General features: G+C 32.5%; 1 protein-coding gene across 1 annotated transcript in view; it reads right to left on the bottom strand.

The window, feature by feature from the left end:
• LOC110023708 (AMP deaminase) overlaps nucleotides 1-19,139 on the bottom strand; it is a 45,780-nt gene that overhangs the window by 7,553 nt on the left and 19,088 nt on the right. Inside the window, exons 3-15 of the mRNA XM_020723249.1 lie at nucleotides 12,638-12,845; nucleotides 11,571-11,749; nucleotides 11,416-11,467; nucleotides 10,737-10,864; nucleotides 10,421-10,600; nucleotides 10,250-10,317; nucleotides 10,026-10,168; nucleotides 9,283-9,344; nucleotides 6,311-6,424; nucleotides 2,211-2,351; nucleotides 1,263-1,415; nucleotides 613-666; nucleotides 429-539 (exon numbers count right to left, since the gene is read on the bottom strand). Of these exons, the coding sequence (XP_020578908.1) occupies nucleotides 429-539; nucleotides 613-666; nucleotides 1,263-1,415; nucleotides 2,211-2,351; nucleotides 6,311-6,424; nucleotides 9,283-9,344; nucleotides 10,026-10,168; nucleotides 10,250-10,317; nucleotides 10,421-10,600; nucleotides 10,737-10,864; nucleotides 11,416-11,467; nucleotides 11,571-11,749; nucleotides 12,638-12,845 (1,593 nt within the window). The remainder of the gene's footprint in view (nucleotides 1-428; nucleotides 540-612; nucleotides 667-1,262; nucleotides 1,416-2,210; nucleotides 2,352-6,310; nucleotides 6,425-9,282; nucleotides 9,345-10,025; nucleotides 10,169-10,249; nucleotides 10,318-10,420; nucleotides 10,601-10,736; nucleotides 10,865-11,415; nucleotides 11,468-11,570; nucleotides 11,750-12,637; nucleotides 12,846-19,139) is intronic.

Below are 19,139 nucleotides of genomic sequence, written 5' to 3' on the forward strand. Positions count from 1 at the left end.
TAAATAAAATAAAAAACAAATAGCAAGAAAATAAAAATGATACCAAATAAATCCTAAACAATTAGATTCAAAAAAGGGAGACAGTGTTTGGATGCCAGGAAAAGCTCGAGCTACGCAAGAGATTTGGATAATAAAGATCTATTTGATATCAAGAGTAGTTATTAAATAAATTTTGAAAATAAAATTTAAGAATAAAAAGTAATACAAAGCATAAAAGATATATGAGAGTACACTTTTCGAAACTTCTACTTGCATATCTTTCAACTTGTATCCATAAATTTGAACAACTGACATTTAAAGTAACAGCAAGACAAATTATAGTTACATTTCAAATTATCAATGAAGCCAATCTTAAACATTCAAAATTTTTAAAAGAAAAGTGAAGGATGATGTAGAAAAATAAGCTCTACTAAAACATTATTAAATACCTGAGCAAGATAATATAAGTACTGAAGGACGGGTGATTTACGCAGATTAATTCCATGGGCAATGTTGTGAGCAATAAGAAATGTTGCGGCGAGATGGTCAATATCACCAGCCTGTCAAAAATCTTCATGAGAAACTTGGTAGTTTTCAAGAATGGAGGAAAAGAGGGTAAGTACTGATTATAACCTCCCCAGAATGCGGGCGAAACTTAATGGTATTCATGCCCTTCGATTCGCGAAGCTGAAAATCAAAATGCCCAGAAAATAAATTTCATAGCTATTAAGGCACCAGTAAAGAACTAGAGTCATATTTCACCCTGAATGCTACGATATTATCATGGGACATTTACATACATACCACACAATTCTTATATGTTTGCATGTCAAACACCTAAACTTTCATGTTTACATTCATAACACTCACATTCTTAACATCACATAAAAAAGGATTACTTCATTAACTTTTTAAAAGTCAAATGCGCCTTTTCATCTGTCAGCTTATAGTGCTGAGGTGATAAATGTAAATATTAAATTTTAGGTGTTACATACATAAATCCTAAAAATTGTTGCTTCGTTTGCAAATTTCCCATATTATTATGGGGCATTTACATATATGCCACACAATTCTTATAATATTTGCATACCTAACACCTAAATTTCATATTTAATTGCATACCACTCAAATATTTAACATTACAACAAAAATATCACTATAACTAACTTTTTAAGTGAAATATATCAAGCTTTTAAGTGTTAAACATGCAAGGAACAATGTGGTATGGATGAAAATTTCACTATTATTTATCATAGAAAAAATTTGAAAAAAACACTCCATACCTTGTTTAGTGTATATAAATTTGCATAACAATAGTAGGCATAGTATGAGAATGCAGGATTAAAAATATTGGTCCATTGGGCTGGTGTGGGCATGTGTTTTGTTGGACGTCTTTCAGGCTTGCTTTCATCATCCACCAAATCCAAACCTACAACCTGGAAAAACAAAACACATGTAAAATACGTGACAAATACGGGTCCAAATCATTTAGGGGCCATTTGGGATTATTTTCATTTTTTTTATTTTTTATATTTCAGTTTTTTATTTTGTTTTGTTTATGTTTTTAAATAAAATAAAACATATTTGATTATTTTTAAAAACACATAAAACAACTTTTAAGTGTTTTGAGTGTTTTTTAAAAACAAGTTAATTTATTTGTTGAAAATAAAAAAAATAAATATGAAAGAAAATACACTAAACAAATATATTTTTAATATAAAAGAAAAAAAAAAGATCCCAAACAAGCCCTTAGACGAGAATAGAGGCTATAGTAATCTTCTTTATGTAATACAAAACTGAAAAAATCATCATCAAATTATTGATTACGAAAGCAATTATAGCATTATTACTCCCGTAAAGCTTCCTTAATTTATGTTATCTATCAAAACTTCTAATATATGGAAGGGGCATTTACATACATACCACTTAATTCCTATGAATTTACATATGTGACACCCAAATTTTGCGTTTTACATTCATACCACCCAAATCATTCAAATCACATAAAAAAATACCACCATTTTAACCTTTGAAGAATGAAATATATCTTTTCATGCATAAGTAAGGTGGTATGGATGTAAAAAATGAAGTTTAGATGTTAGATAATGTAATTACATGGGAGTTGAGTGTCATGCATGTAAATCTTCCTATATTAAATTAAGATTAAAGTATTCCAAGAAAGAAAATGAGAGAATAAAGTGCAAACATAAAAAATGGTGATGAAGACAAACCTGTTTTAAGAAAGTATGTAACTGCGGATGTGAATCTGGATCAACAGTAACCTCAAAAAGAGGAAGAAAAATATTGTCAAGCAAACTCTGAAATGATGTTACAATCCCCATTTCTTTGTATACATTATATAACCGTGGAATCTGTAGCAGAAAACAAAGAAAGTTTTCTTGTAAAGCTGGCACAATTCCAAATAAAAACAAACTTTGCAATTTAGAAAAAAATATTCTAAAGCAAAAACTATATAACTAGAAAACGAAATAATGCAATATCACACAATTGCAACGAGTTTCTAGTTGGAAAGAACCAAAATACACCATAAAAAATAACTATAAAATAACAAAATATGAATTTATATGACGGAAGAGGAGACCGCCCAAGAATCTAATTTATAGAATCTTGCTTTAAATCTAATAAGCTTTGGAGACTGGCGGTATATTTTCTTTATATTTCTGCCCCTCCTGGCAAACAATTTAAAATCTTTTGTCCACACAATACTTCAATTTAAAGAGTAATACCTTATGTATTCAATAAACTAAATGGGTTGGAGAAAAGGCTAAGGAGATTGATAACTTAGGTTTTAAACTTTGAAGAGTCGCACTAAAAATGGTGTTAGTGTAATTATAGATAAGAGTGAAAGATAATATTGCAAAAAATTAATAGAGTTGATAGAATTATAGCCCTTAAGATTATCATTGATACTAAGATTTTTAATATTATAAGTGCTTATGCTCCTCAAGTAGGTTTAGATATAAGGTCTAAAGATATATTCAGGAATGGCTTAAAAAACTTAACACAAATGATACCACTTGAAAAAAGAACTTTTATTGGAGAGATTTAAATGGACATGTCGATAGTGGTGGAAGATTTCAGAAATATTCATGTGACTATGATTTTAGAGTGACTAATGAAGAAGTTAGAGCTATGTTAGATTTTGCTTTAACGTATGATTTTGTTATTACTAATACTTTATTCAAGAAAAGAGATAAACATCTTATTACTTATAAGAATTGATCTAATAAAACACAAATTGATTATTTTCTTATAAGAAGAAAATATCGTCAAGATTATAAAGATTGTAAGGTCATTCTAAGTGAGAATTTAAGTATCCAACATCGTTTATTAGTTCTAGATTTTAAGATGAAAAGTTGTAAAATAAAGAATACTATGATTCATCATCGTAGAATTAGATGGGAGAATATAAAAGACAAATAAAATTATTTTTATGAGTAAAATTCAAGATTTCAAAATTTGGGATATTAATGAAGAAGCAAATGCGATGTGAGATAAAGTAACACACTATTAAACAAGTAACAAAAGATATATTTGGAGAAACAAAAGAAAAAGTTTCAATAAATAAAAATCGTTGGTGGTGAAATAATAATGTGCAAGAAAAGATAAAATATAAAGATAAAATATAAGAAGTTATGATAAAATATAAGAAGTTATGTTATAAAAGTTAGTTTAAATTTAAAAGCTTAGAGAATTGAGAAAATATCAAACAACCCGTAGGAAGTTTAAAAGAACAATCTATGACGCTAAAAATTCTACTTTTAATGATCTTTATAATGTATTGGATACTAAAAATGGTGAAAAATATATGTATAAGCTAGTCAAACAAAGAGAAGAAAATTAAAGATTTAACTTAAGTAAAGTATATTAAAGATGAAAAATAAAAAAATGATTTTCTTAGAAAAAGATATTCTACATAGGTGAGTGAGTTATTTTGATAAACTTTTTATCGATGTTTCTGAAAATATGATTGACCTTAGTGGTCTTAATATCGTTAATAATAATAAAACGTTTCATTTTTATCGTCGCGTTAGTAAAAAAGAAGTTGAGGAGGCTTTAAAGAAAACTAAGGGTGGAAAGTCTGTAGGACCTGATGATATCCCAATGGAAGTATGGAAATATTTAGGAGATTTGGGAGTTTCTTGGGTTACTAAACTCTTTAATATTATTTTAAATACTAAAAAGATGTCTGTGGAGTGGGGGAAGAGTATTTTGGTCCCCATTTTTATGAATAAAGGGAATGCACAAGAGTGTTCAAATTATAAAGGAATTAAGTTGATGTGTCATACTTTAAAATTATGGGAGGGTAATTGAACATAGGTTAAGACGTATTACAAATATTTCTCATAATCAATTTGGATTTATGTCGGACAGGTCTACCATGGAAGTTATACATTTATTGAGAGGTTTGATGGAGAAGTTTAGAGATAATAAAGAGAATCTACATTTGATTTTTATTGATTTAGAAAAAGCTTACGATAAGATTCTAGGAGATATCCTTTAGAGAGTTCTTGAGAAGAAAGATGTTGATATGACTCATATTCAAGTCATTAAAGATATGTATACTAGAGTAGTTACTTGTGTTCGAACTGAAGGAGGATTGACCAAATATTTTCCTATTTCTGTTGGATTACATCAAGGATTGGCTTTAAGCCCATGTCTTTTTGCTTTAGTTATGGATGGTCTTACTGGACATTTATAGAAGGATGTACCTTGGTGTATGTTTTTTGTTGATGATATCCTTCTCATGGATAAGAAGAGAGAAAGAGCCCAGGAAAAAAACTTGATTTATGAAGGTCTACATTGGAGTCTAAAGGCCTTCATTTGAGTAGAGCAAAAACTGAATACATGGAATGTAAAAAGAGCAAAAACTGAATACATGGAATGTAATTTTAGTAGTAGTGGGTCTAGTGACAGAAGTGTAACTTTGGGTGATCTAATTATTAAAAGGTGTGAACGATTTAGATATATCGGGTTTGTTGTACAAGCGATAGTGATATAGATGGGGATGTTAACAGTAGAATTCAAGTTGGTTGAAGTAGAGGAATGCTTCGGGCCTTTTGTGTGATAGAAAAGTACCGCTTAGACTGAAAGGACAATTTTATAAGACGGTGGTGAGACCTACAATGCTCTATGTCATTGAATGTTGGCCTTTAAAAGAGAAGCATAATACAAAGTTAAGGCGTTCTCGAGATGAGAACGATTAGGTGAATGAGTGGCTTTATACTTAGAGACAAAATGTGAAATGAATATATCCGTGATAGGGTTGGTGTAGCTCCTGTGACGGACAAAATTAGAGAAAGTCATTTTAGATGGTTTGGTCACATTAAATATCGACCATCTGAGATCCAATTAGGAGAGAAGATGTTTTAGATTCGACTTATGTTAAGAAAGACAAAGGTAGACCTAGGAAGACGAGCTTATTGTATAAAAAATGATTTTAATTTATTAGAAATAAATGAAAATATGATACTAAATAGGACATAATGGAGAAAAAGAATTCATGCAGCCGACCACCTGCAGTGGGATTAAGGCTTTGTTGTTGTTGCCAACATAATTCTTTACATCTCAACCCCACGATAGATGCCCCAACTCTTTCAAGGCAAATGTGGATAAGACAGCACGAAAAAAATAATAAATTAAAGAATTAATTAATATTTAACCCATTTAAAAGTCCTAATAATACAGCTTCAAAATGTCATTGAGATTGCCACAAAACTTTAAATACAACCATGATTTCACTACAACAAGATGATACTCCACAATTGTAAAAAAAACATTTTTAATCTCTTATCTTTCACTCTCTCTCTCTCTCTCCCCCTCTCTTCTTTAATTACTCCAATAGCTAATTTTATATCTCTAATCTGACTAATAAAAAAAAAAGCTACTCTCTGATTTAATCCCAATTAATGCACAGCTTAAGCCCTCAAACCTTTATATATATATATATATATATATAGAAGGTTAAAGGAAATGATTTCAAACCTAATTAATTCTTAAATATTGACTCAAAAGTTATCTAAATAACAAATTAGCTAACAACCTTCTAATATGATTGACAAAAAATTTTATCTCTACTCATTCTAAAAGACCGCAAATTTTAAAGTTTCACTTGACTAAATTATCAAGTCAAGATCCTAACATATAGCACTTATATATAATATACACATTCAATTCAAAATTAAAGAAGCAAAAATATTTACTAAATGAGTGGGAATGAAATAAACTCCACAAACTAAAAAAGCACCGAGTAAAGAATGAAATAGTCATGATAGTGTCTTAAAAAACATAATGGAATGGGCAGCAATACCTGTATTAACCACACAACATTCTCACTATATAATTCATTATTTACTATCCAACTTGCAAGTTGATCCCACTCGCTCTGCTTTCTCCCGTAAATTGAAACCCTATACTCAGCCATCTGAAATAAGAAGGTACAAATAATGAGGCTTTGAGTTAACTAAAGAACAAACATAAAATGCAATAATTTACAGATTTATTTATGTAGACTAAAGAGAAGTACAAATGATTATATCACCAATTAAACTAATCATGCATAAAATTAAAGAATTAAAAGTGTAAAATTGTATAGGGAGTATCCATTGTGTATCTAATTAACTGGGAGGAATGCCTTGAAATAGGCAAATATAGTAAATATAAAAGTTCTTTTTCAAATGAAACAGGAGATAGCATCAAATATGAAAATCGTATCTCGAGCTAATAAACAAATAAGGTTTTTTCTTTTCAAAAAACAATTTTCCATTTAGTATTTTCCAACACTCCCCTTCAAGCTGAAAAATATATAATTAAGCTTCAGCTTGTTACATACCTTGAAAAACTGAACTAGAACCAGAACAATGGCAAAACATAGTTCAAAGTTGGGAACATGGACAGTTATAATTTTCTATGAAAGTACTACATCTCCAATAAAATGACTATCAACTTCAGTATAATTTGTTCCGACATGAAACGCAAAACCACTAAATATGAGGTTAATTACAACAATTTCAAATAATAGATCGAGTAATTTGAAACAAATTTCCCCGAGAAATATTTCAGCCCGTATTATCACAAATATAGAATGTCATGGCTCTATATTTTGCCTCAATATGAGCTGGTTAACACAATTTATTTTTCACTCCATATGACCAAATTACCTCCCGCAAACATAGAATATCCAAATGTGGATTTCCTATCATCAACGCACCCAACAAAATTAGCATAAAAGAGAACTTTTACACCTAGAAATCCAAACTTCTTAAAAAAAGGTCCTCTCCCTTGTAAAATAACCATAGGAATGATGTTAAACAAAAATAGAGTGATATGCTAGGGTGTTGCAAACACCAACTTCAATATTTTATCAGAGTTTAAAACAATGAGTATGTTGACAGCAACAACTTGAATTACACCCTCAGTTATATAACATATAGGTAAGCGAGGAATTTTTATTAAAGTTATTTTACTTATTTTAAGGAAACCACTAAAACAAATTGCGTACACCTCGCCAGAATTGAGGCATGCCTCGAGGTAGAGTGGGCCTCATAATATGTGAGACACATACCTTCTTGCAAAATTTTCAAGGGGGCTTTACATATATAGTCTTCCAAACATTTAAAATTACAAATCTTGCACCTAAACTCTCATAATTACATTTAAAACACTCTATTACTGAAGTTAGCCATTTAACGGCTCCCGCGGCCGAATCTCAATGCTTTGACAACGAGTGAAAGCCTCCCACATCATTTGCCTCCATGCACTCACCATGCCAACGCCATGGCCTTTGCCTCCCACCCCATCGACTCAATTTGGAGGAGGGTCAGCCGGTCTTCGAGCTCTGAAAGGCAGAAAACATGCAGTCTCTCGTTCTACTAGAACAATATAATTTTAGATCAGATAAAGAACGAATCACTAACTTAAGCGACGAATCTACGACCAAACAGGGGAATCACTTTCGAAATAGTTAGCCATACAAGTGATCATCTAATAGAGGACCCGCAGAATGGAGCATAAGTACCAACAAATGGGGCAGTACGACTCTGTCATTCCCATGCGAGTTTAGGCAGATAGGTAACGAAGGAATAACGGGGTTATATTATAGCAGCTACGTGTCATGTAGCTCAGGTGATTTTAATATTTCATTTCTTCCTTTTCTATTGCAAATCAGAGAAAGCTGCTCTAGCGAGCATTTGCAAAGACAGGACAGCAGCTCCATCGAGTCAGAAAGTAACTACTAGAGGAGGCATAGAACGAGCAACTACATGTCTTCTGCCTCTCAGAGCTCGAAGACCAGCTGGCCCTCCTCCAAATTGAGTCAATGGGGTGAGAGGAAAAGGCCATGGCGAGGCATCTATTGAAATGGTGAATGAGGAGTGCTTGGAGGCAAATGAGGTGGGAAACTTTCACTGGTAGTCGAAGCATTGATATCAGTCCAACAGAGCCGTGAAATTTGGCTAACTTCAGGAACAGAGTGTTTTAAATGTAAATATGAGATTTTGTGTTTGAGGTATGTAATTTTAAATGTTTGGAGAGCTATGTACGTAAATCCCCCAATTTTCAAACAAGCAAAGAGGAGAGCTTTATATTGCATGTATTCAAACCATGGTATGACTGCACACTAGTTAAAGTTTAAAATCTCTAGTTCAAGATCAGAGCATTTTCTATTGATCACACATGAGTCGAACATGTCTAAGAAGCTAGCCTATATGACATCAGATGCATTGAAAGTTTCAAAATTAAAGTATTAGATCGCAAGAAAAAGTTTTCTTTTATTTTTTTTTTCATACAATTTCCTAAGTAATAGAAGTTAAAAGGATGTTATATTTATATTCAACCAATCATCCAATATTCATAATTTTATAATAAGCTCGAGTTACAATCAGCCCAAACATGATCAAATTGGCTCCCATCCATGTTTAGCTCATTTATTAAACGAACTTATGATGCTTTTCAAAGTCAAATCATTTGTTTAAAAAACTAGCTAAACTAAGCCAATTCTTGTCTTTTTTTTTTTTTTTTTTGTATATATCAAGCAACATTGACAGGCTTAATCATAAATATTCACATCAAGTATACAAGACCCTAATGACTTTTTTAATTACTTTATGCAACTAAAAAACGAGATGGAATTTCACATGGAGGTGAAAGATAAGCATACGAAAACTATATAAGGGTGATTTCCATCAATTTTTCAACAACAAACTGGAAAACAATATGCATAACTATAATAAATAAAAAAGAATGGATATGGCATAGAGAAGGAGCCTCGCAAGTTGGAATCACCTGGTATTTGCTTGCACCCAGATCAGAAAATACTTGCTTTGTCAGTTCAGCAAGAAAACGACCTGGCAAATGAAACAGAAAAAAAAAAAATTTCTTATGTCAATGCTAACAAAATTAAGGAAGAACATGTACATAAAAGCTAAATATTAACTATTTTAAAATATATGCTCATTATTTTCATTTTAGCTACAAAACTTGTACATTTGCACATATCAAACAAATCGAGACTCGATGTAAGCGAAATATATAAGTTCACATTGGTTGAATAATTATAGTTGGAAAGGAAATCACGATGTGGTGCAGTAAACATGGTGAAAGTATAGCAGTAATTCATGAAATCTTGGTGTTATTTATTAGCTAGGAAAATAGAATGAAAAAAGTACAAGAACACAAGCAGAGAGTTCTCTAACCAAAAAAAATAAATAAATAAATTCTGTTAAAAGTAAATACGAATTTAAAATCATGCACTTCTGCGTAATTGGAAAGAAGAGGAAAAAAAAAGGTAAGGGCATTTACATACATATCACATAACTTTTATGCATACGCATATCCAACACCTAAACTTTCATATTTACATGCATACCACTCATATCTTTAATATCGCATAAAAAATACCACCATCACTACCTTTATAAAAGTGAAATACAGCTTTTCATGCATAGGTGTTAGATAGATAAATAGATATATATATATATATACAAGAATTGTGTGATATGTATGTAAATTTCCCAAAAAAAGTATACCTTGGATGAGATTATCCAGCTTCAAGAAAATTTCCCTAAGCCTGCTCTGGCCGCACGGATTGTACTTGAGATTGAACTTGTCAAAACGATGAAAGGTACTCTTGTCAGCATGAACATCTAGTAGGTCAACATTAAGATCATACCTAATTTGCAAATGAAATATTAAGAAAGAAGACAAGCATATAAGCACCTTTATGGGACAAAAGTGAAAATATGAGAATTACCCAGTCAAATCTAAGCTCTCAAAAACCTCTTTTAGAGTCAAGTAAGTTCCATCTCTAAAAATTACAACCTATTAAATAACACAAGCATAATTATCAGTAATCAAATGATTGCAAGAAGGAAAGAAAAAATTATCAAGAATATAATAATAATAGTAATAATAATAATTGCACCTCATCAGGTTCTTTCCTCAACTTTGATTTAATAAATCTTAAAAGATGCTTCTGGTTCATGCATGCTGAATGATGAACATGAGTATCAACCTTCCTAACATTATAGAAATCACGATGAGGTGCAGTTTTCTGCGCAAGAAATTCTCTATCCGCATTGAGCATCAAATGAAGATTGAATTTCTGTATCATAGAAATAAAAATAAATAAATAAATAATAATAAAAAAGACGCTAAGAGAATGAGTGGACAAAAATGCAAGTAAAGTTTCAAGTTGACAAAAGAAACTAGATTATGTTTCAGATTAGTCAGGCCATTACTTGTTCAAGAAGATTTAACCGATGATGACAAAGAGTTCGGATATTTCCCGCTGCAAGTACCCGTAGTATGTGATGCAAATCCGTAAAAAAGGTTGTGGCATCAGCAACAGAATATATCCTCTCTTTAGCTGAAGAATATGAAAACTATAATATTAAAAATTGGTTGGCAAGACTAGGCATATCAAAAATTGACCATACAAGCCAACATAAATCGAACTCGACTCAAAAAATACAAATTCGGGTTGACCCAAATTATTTTCATGTCAAGTTCGCGTTAGGAATCCAAACCCAGTTAAATTTTCATGTCATGTTTGGGTTGATTGACCAACCTAAGGTTGACCCAAAATGGCAAAATTGACTTGAATTTGACCTGCCTAATAGAGATTGACCTAAGATTGACCCGAAATTGACACAAAATCGACCTGAAATTGTCCTACAATCGATTTGAATAGTTGTTATGACTAACGTTAAATAGGTTATACGGGTCAGGTTTGGGTTGGACTTCCTGATCTGTTTAATATTCGGACTAGGTTCATATCAAGTAGTTTCGGGTTGGGTCAATTTTGGGCCAAAATTGAACCTGACCCGCGAACCCGATTTGACAGCCCTAGATAAGACCAGGGGAGAGGAAAAGCGATGGATTGGGCCAATGAATCAAAATGTACACTTAGATACTTACAATTTGCATTCGGATAAACATGCACAACCCCATCAACCATTTGGAAAGTATGCTGTAAATAAGGAAAAATAAAACAACTATTAAAAATGCCGGACACTAAACAAGTTATACAAACATAAGAGAAGTACATAAAACATCGAATTTGGCAAACTTACATCAGTTTTTTGCTCAGCTGCATAAGCAAAAGGATTTGGGTTGGGTTTTGGTGTACTTGGGTCAGTTATGATTTCCTTCTCCCATGGAGCAATTTCTTCTCTAAATAAATAGCTTTGTCTCATCTCAAGGCATTCCTGAACAATTTTGTAAACCTCAACTTCGTCCACGGATGGTGTCTCTATAATTGAAGCAAATTAAGAAAATAATCAGCCAGTTATAGAGCAAAATTTTTCAAAGAGTGCTGACAAGGAAACCAATTCAATAGCATGAATAAAAATAACAGGCATTTACATACATACCACAAAATTATCATGTATTTACCCATCTAACACCAAATCATTCATATTGACATGTACACCACACAAATCTTTATTATCACATAAAAAAAATGAAACCATCACTGCCCTATTAAAAGTGCAATACGCCTTCTCATGCATAGGTTTAGGGCACCAAAATTTTATAGATGTAAATATCAAACTTTGTGCGTTAAATATGTAAATACAAAAGAATTGTGAGGTATGCATGTGGATAAGTAAAATATAAAGGGAAATTTACATTAGTAGCACATAATTCTTATGTGTTTACATATCTCACACCTAAACTTTCATATTTACATAGATAACACTTTGGTGCTATAAACTATGCATGAAAAAGTGGATTTGACTATTGAAATTTGGTGGCAATGCTGTTATTTTTTATGCGACATTAAATATTTGAGTGTTTTGTGTGTAAGTACAAAAGTTTAGGCGAGAGATGTGTAAACACATAAGAGTTGTGTGCTATGTATGTAAATGCCTCTTTAAGCCACAATACAAGTACAACGTAAACTGTCCAATGACATTTCAGGCGGAAATTATATAAGCTCTAAAAATACATAGGAGGCATCCCTATAAAATGCAGGAAAATGGGTTTAAAAAAATGTTAAAAACTATTTTCATGGATAGAAATAATTAGAAAGATAGAGTTTTCTGTGAATTTCTGTCGCAATTAAGCATTCTTCATAATATCGACCCAAGATAAGTAATGAAAATGTAGCCAGCAAGACTCGAAGATAAAACTTCACTACCATTTGGCGTGATTTTAAGTCTGATAAATGTCTCTTGTTCAGGCTCTTTTCTCAGAATATCAGCAGCAATTGGATCCGGCTGAACACCGTGCAAATCGCCGGAAACACTATGTGACCGTATCATGTTAGCAGAAGGCAATGGCTTCGCCTCTGCGTTAACAATAATGCTGTCTGAGGTAGCTTGAAACAAATTAATGTGCTCTGATGCCTGCATAGAGATATTTGCAATTGAAATAAGTGGCATTTACATAAATAGCACCCAATTCCTATATATTTACATATCTAAAAATTTAAACTTTTTTTTTACATTTATACCAACCAAAGATTTCATATCACAGCTACACCTTTTTGTGCATAGGAAAGGAAGTATATATGTGTAAAAATTGAAGTTTAGGTGTCTGATATCTAAAAACATAGGAATTGAGTGGTATGTATCAAAACCTTCCATAAAACAATCGCTTTGGAAATGATTTAAACATTGAATAACTATAATATGGGAATGAAATTGAAAACAAATCATCAACGTTCCTCAATATTCAATAAAGCTGACGGTCAAAAGGGGTAAAAACATCATGAAGCATGCTTAGTTATGCATATACATTGAGATACTATCAAATTTTGGATGTTGGATGTGAAGCTAAATGAGGATAGATGACAACATGATAATGTCATTATGGTGATGCCTTCAACCATAAACCTGATATGAAAAAAAATTGCCAAATAAGTATAAGACAATCAATTTCACAAAAGGTGGCAAAATTGCCACCAGAAATCCAATTTTCTTTTATTCATGCCAAGGCCTTAAGAGAAACAATATTTGTCTGGTAATTCTGATTAGCGAGAAAACATGCATGACATAAGCCAACGCTAACCTCAGTAGGGCTCCTCAAGGCGTTCATGCTTTCAGAATTAGCAAAATTATTAAATTCAGAATCTCTAATGAATGATTTGTAATAATTCGCATCAAATGATGTTCCTCATTTAACACTCAACAAGAATAAAATGAGATTGATGATTACTAAATTTGAGTAATATGGGCTCTGCAAATTCTTGCTTTCTCCTAAGAGAGTTTAATTTGTATTGCGGCTCAAATTTTATTAGGCAAAATAAAACTAGATAAAACACTTTTTTAGAAATTTTGCTTTCATGTAACTAGATTTTATGATTTGGTATTAGTATTCTCATAAGCACAAGCTTTTAGGGTCATCATTGTAGAAATCACTTGGGAAGGAAAAATGTTTAATTTCATTATTCACATGCAAGTTATATAAATAGGAACGTGAATCCCTCCTAATTTACAAAGTTATTAATATATCTAGCCTAAATTAGGAAAGTAAAAAAATTCTGAAATAAAAGATAAAGAAACATAAATAGGAAAGGGAAAAACACAAATCAAGAGGCTCTCAAATTGATCTCCAATCAAATCTGCCATAAGATCTTGGATAGCTGGGAAACACCACACAAAACTTCTCAAATTTCCACACTCCCCCTCAAGTTGGGTCATTGATGTTGTAGAAATCAAGCTTGGTATTGAACTCTGAGAAAGTACTCAAAAGAAGAGCTTCAGTGAAGACATCAACAATTTCTTGACATGACGGGTTGTAGCTTAGCTGTATAATTCTCCCAATAGCATTTTAAGATATAAAGTGTCTATCAACTTTAATATGTTTGGTTCTATTATAATGCACAAGATTCTTGACAATACTGATAACTGCTTGACTGTCTAAAAACACATGTATAGGCCTATTGGAGGTAGATCCTAGTTCCCTTAACAATTTCTGAATGCAGGCCCGTTCACAAATTCCCAAGGCAAGTGCTATATACCCTAATTCTGCACTGCTTCTAGAAACATCAACTTTCTTTTTACTTTTCCATGTAACCAGGTTTCTCATACACACGAACCTTTTGTTAACGAGTTTTTCAGCCTAATTAGCATCAGTGTAGACTTCCACCACTCTATTTCTAGATTTCTCAAAAATTTATACATAACCATGAGATTTCTCGAGAAACCTCAGAATCCAATCCAAATACTCTCCATTTGTGCTCATATGTTGGCTCACAAAACTAATAGAGTATGCAATATCTAACCTAATATGTGACAAATAAATGAGTTTTTTAAAAAAAATCTTTGATATATTCTATTATCCACAAATATGCTTTCTTCTTCCTAGTTAAACTTCTTGTTGTGTTCCAATGGAGTATTAGCAAGTTTGCATCCAATCATCATTGTTTCCTTTAGTAGATCTAGGATGTATTTCCTCTGTGAAATATCAATGTTTTTCTTGAACCTAGCAACCTTCATACCTAGGTCATTGATTTCAAACTCACGGCAAGCACTTCTTAGATTTTAAGAATTTATTTCATCATCACTGCTAAGAATTATATCATCCACATATATAATTAGTGCATCAATTTTATCTCTCTAGGTGTATTATGAACAATGTGTGATCAGCGTAATATTGAGAATATCCATTGGAATTCATAGTTCTAGCAAACATTTCAAACATCTTTGATGATTGCTCAAGCCCATAGAGAAACTTCCTGAGTTTGCATACTAGATATTTGTTGGAAGCATTCTCAAGTCCTGCTAGTACCTCCACGCCCGCTTCTTCCAGATCCACATTCAGAAAAGTATTTTTTATGTCAAGTTGATACAATCTCAATTCCTTGTTAACTGTTACTCAAAGGAGAACTCTAGGAACTAGTGTGAAGGTCTCCTGGGAGTTAATCCCATAGGCTTGCCTGAAACATTTTGCAAAAAGTCCGACTTTGAATCTCTCAATACTCTTGTTAGCTTTGTATTTGATGTTAAACAATCACTTGCGACCAACTGACTTCTTAACCTGAGGAAATTTAACAAGAACCCATGTGCTATTATATTGTAGTGCCCAAATCTACTCTTTCACTATTTTCCTTCATTCTGGATTTTCAAGAGCTTCATGAATGAATTTAGGAATCTGCACACTATCAATATTAAATATAAAAGCTCTATAAGTTGTAGATAGTTTCTCATAAGCTACATGCTCCTGAATTGGGTATCTAGTGTAGCTTTCTTTATCATCAGCATTAGAAGATGAAGAGGATAACCCATAAGTACTTGGATCCTCATCAAAAAATTTAGGAAAATATGGTCTTGGGTTGGTTTAGAGCAACCTATCTTCGCAAGTTGTCTTATGCATTCTCAAATTTTTTCTTCCTCCTAGCGTACACACGAGTTCTTTGTTGTGGACTTCAGGTTGGGTTGGTTGGATATCCTCATTAAGAGTGGGAGAATCAAGTGGAAAATGTGTGGAAAAAATTGTATATGAGGTTACAGTGTATTTGTTATCAAGTGCATCCCAAAATTGATATTCATTTGTACTCTCCTCCTAAACAAAAAGTGATATCCATAGAGTTGTAGTATTTTTTGGTAATATATAACATTATCCCTTTTTGTTGGAGGTGTTCCAAGGAAAATACACTTGATAAATTTAGGGTCAAGTTTGGTGCAAATTGGGGAATTGATATGAACAAAGAATACGCACTCAACGATTTTTAATAGTATAGTAGGAGAGAGCTGTAAAGTGAGGATATGTAACCATCAAAACATGAAGTTTTGTTTTGAAGTTAAGTGTCCGGTTAGACATTCAATTAGTAAGATATATTGCAATAACAACTGTTTTTCCAAAAAAATATTTTTGAACTTAATAAAAAATCATAATTAAGTGGGATATCTCAAGAAAATATATGTTATTCTCTCTTATAACTCATTTTGTTATAGGTATCAATACATGAACTCACTTGGATGATTCTATTCTTCGAAATGTAGGATCCACTGATGGAGTTAAATATTCCTTTACATTATCAGTATCAAGGATATGAATTTTACATTGGAATTGAGTTTGAATCATGTCATTCAAGGTTTGAGATATTTGAGTTGTTTAAGATTTCTCTTCCATTAGAAATACCCAAGTAATTCTAGTGTAATCATCAATAAATGGGATAAACTATCAAGCTCCACTTAAGAGTTTTCACCTTTAAAGGTTTTTAATTATCATTGTGAATAACGAAAAAAAGGTGTGAGGGATTATACTAAATCATGAGAAAGCTATTTCTAGTGCGTTTGATAAGTTGATAAATCACATATTGATAAAAGTTTGATTTTTTATTGTTAAACAAATGAGGATACAACTTAACAAAATAATTGAAATTAGAATTTCCTTGGAGACAATGTCATAACATGATCTTTTTTTTTACAAGCAAGCTCCACGGACTCAAAATTTTGAGATGAATATAGTGGTGGGATAAGATGTGTGTTTAGAGAAAAACTTTCCTTAAGCGGATATAAATCTTGAAATATTTCAACATTGTCAATCACCTTTCCCAATTCCACCACCTACAATTCATAAGAGTTTGCAAGAAATTTAGTTATACATTTCATATCATGAGAAAACTTACTGATTGAAATCAAATTACAAGCCCAATTATGGAACATATAAAGCAAAGCAAGTAGTAATATCCTGAGAGAGCTCCACATCTACTTTTCTAGCAATGTTTGAGTGTGATTCATCTGCAAGTCTTACCGCTAGATGTAGAAGCCTCCTGATAGTTAACTAGAGCATTGATGTCTCCAGTCATATGATCATATGACATTAGTGTCTCCTTATAATTAACAAGAGATTTCTGAATCTATGATTGAAGTTATTAATCTCTCATTATTGGCAAGATGAAAGAAGGATATATTAAATTAGTGTTTTCTAGGGTTGGTGTGTTGTTTTAATTACCTCCGAGAAGTTTTTTCAGTACATCAAGCTTCTCCTTAGTGAATGATTCCGCCGTTATTTTAGATGTGGTAGCAAAATTAGATTTTTTTCTCTTGATATTTCTTTTGTTGTCCAGGTTTCCAGTCTATAGGCTTTCCATGAAGTTTCGAGCATTCTTTTTTATATGGCCAATCTTCTTGCAATTGTCATGTAGGATGATTCTTTTTGAGCTTTGACTCATGGGAAGAACTATGGTTGTACAGGGTTGAGCTTTCAGTACTTAGTGAACCTTCGTTTCCAGTTAGTATCAGCTTCTTCCCGCTCTCCTCTCCTAACTTCAGCAAAAGCTTTAGACGAAAGGGGTTTTCATCCCATAATCCTCCCTCTCACCTCACCCAATTTCTAAGTTAGTCATACTATGAATTTGATGGTTCTTTTCTTCTCGATGATGGATTTAAATGTCACGGCATCATGTGAACTTTTTCACATCTCAAACATATCCAATTATAGCCAATACTTTGTATGGGTGTTGAAGTCTTGGGTGAGACTTAACTCTCCTTAACGAATATCATGAAGCTTGATTTCGATCTCAAACAACTCTATAGCATTCTCAATGTTAGAATATGTTTCCCTTCTGGCCTCCCATATATCTTTGACAGTTTTGTATAGTAAAAAATTATGTCACTTTAGAGGTCATTGAGTTGACTATCCACAACATAATCATATAACATTGATTCTTCCATGTGCGATTGTTGGGATCAATGATCTCGAGAACCGCGTCCTTTCCCCATGAGATGTTCTTCTTTCTCTTTACCACAAATGTATATAAATACTACTCGGGATGAGCAAAGGTAGTCATGACTATTGAGTTTGTGATTTGTGATAAAGTTTGGGAGTTGCCTGGGCAGAATTCCTAGTCTCTAGTTTAGAACTAACCTCTGAAGTAGAACTAGACGTCCATATCACGTACTTGGTCATCAACCTTAAGCGTATTTAGGCTTACTTTTAGTTGTTAGACTACAGTTTACTATACCTACTTGATGTCGTTGTTGCAGCTTCTGCTTCATGTTGTTGCTTTGGCTTCCTGCTGCAGCTTTTATCGTTGCACACAAAATATTTAGCCAAAAGAAGGGGGCCCACATAATAGAAAATTTCAGGTTGCTGAGAGAATTTTCGAAGGGCCTGCAGCAAGGAGAATTTTTGTTACAGGGAAGAGTTGTGAAAGGGCCTATAAGGAGAAATTCGGCCAAAGAAGTTTCAACTGTCTACAAGGAAGAGTTTCCGGTTGCAATTTGGTAGGAAGCTAGTCTGGCTGCAGGAGGGAATTATGGCTCTGGCATGAGGGAGATTTGGCCTTGCATGAAAGAAATCCAGTTGCAAGAAGGAGATTCGGCCTAGCAGAGGAGGTTCAACAGCTAGAGTAAGATCTGAAGCTCTGATATCATGTATAAATTACTTAAGAAGGAAAATTGCTTAATTTTCTTATTCACATGTAGGGTACATATATAGGGACATCAATCCCCAATAGCTTACAAATTTACCAAATATATCTAGCACAAATTAAGAAAGGAAATACTTATAAAATAAAGATAAAGAAACAACAATAACAACAATAACAACAAAGCCTTAACTCCACTATGTGGGTTCGACTACAGGAATAAACACAAATCAATAGGTTTCCAAATTGATTTCAAATCAAATCTCCCATAAAATCATGGATAATCATTCAGTCCATGCTAGGAAACATCACCTGAAGCTTC

The sequence above is a fragment of the Phalaenopsis equestris genome, unplaced genomic scaffold, assembly GCF_001263595.1.
Source record: "Phalaenopsis equestris unplaced genomic scaffold, ASM126359v1 Scaffold000226, whole genome shotgun sequence".
NCBI lineage: Eukaryota > Viridiplantae > Streptophyta > Magnoliopsida > Asparagales > Orchidaceae > Phalaenopsis > Phalaenopsis equestris.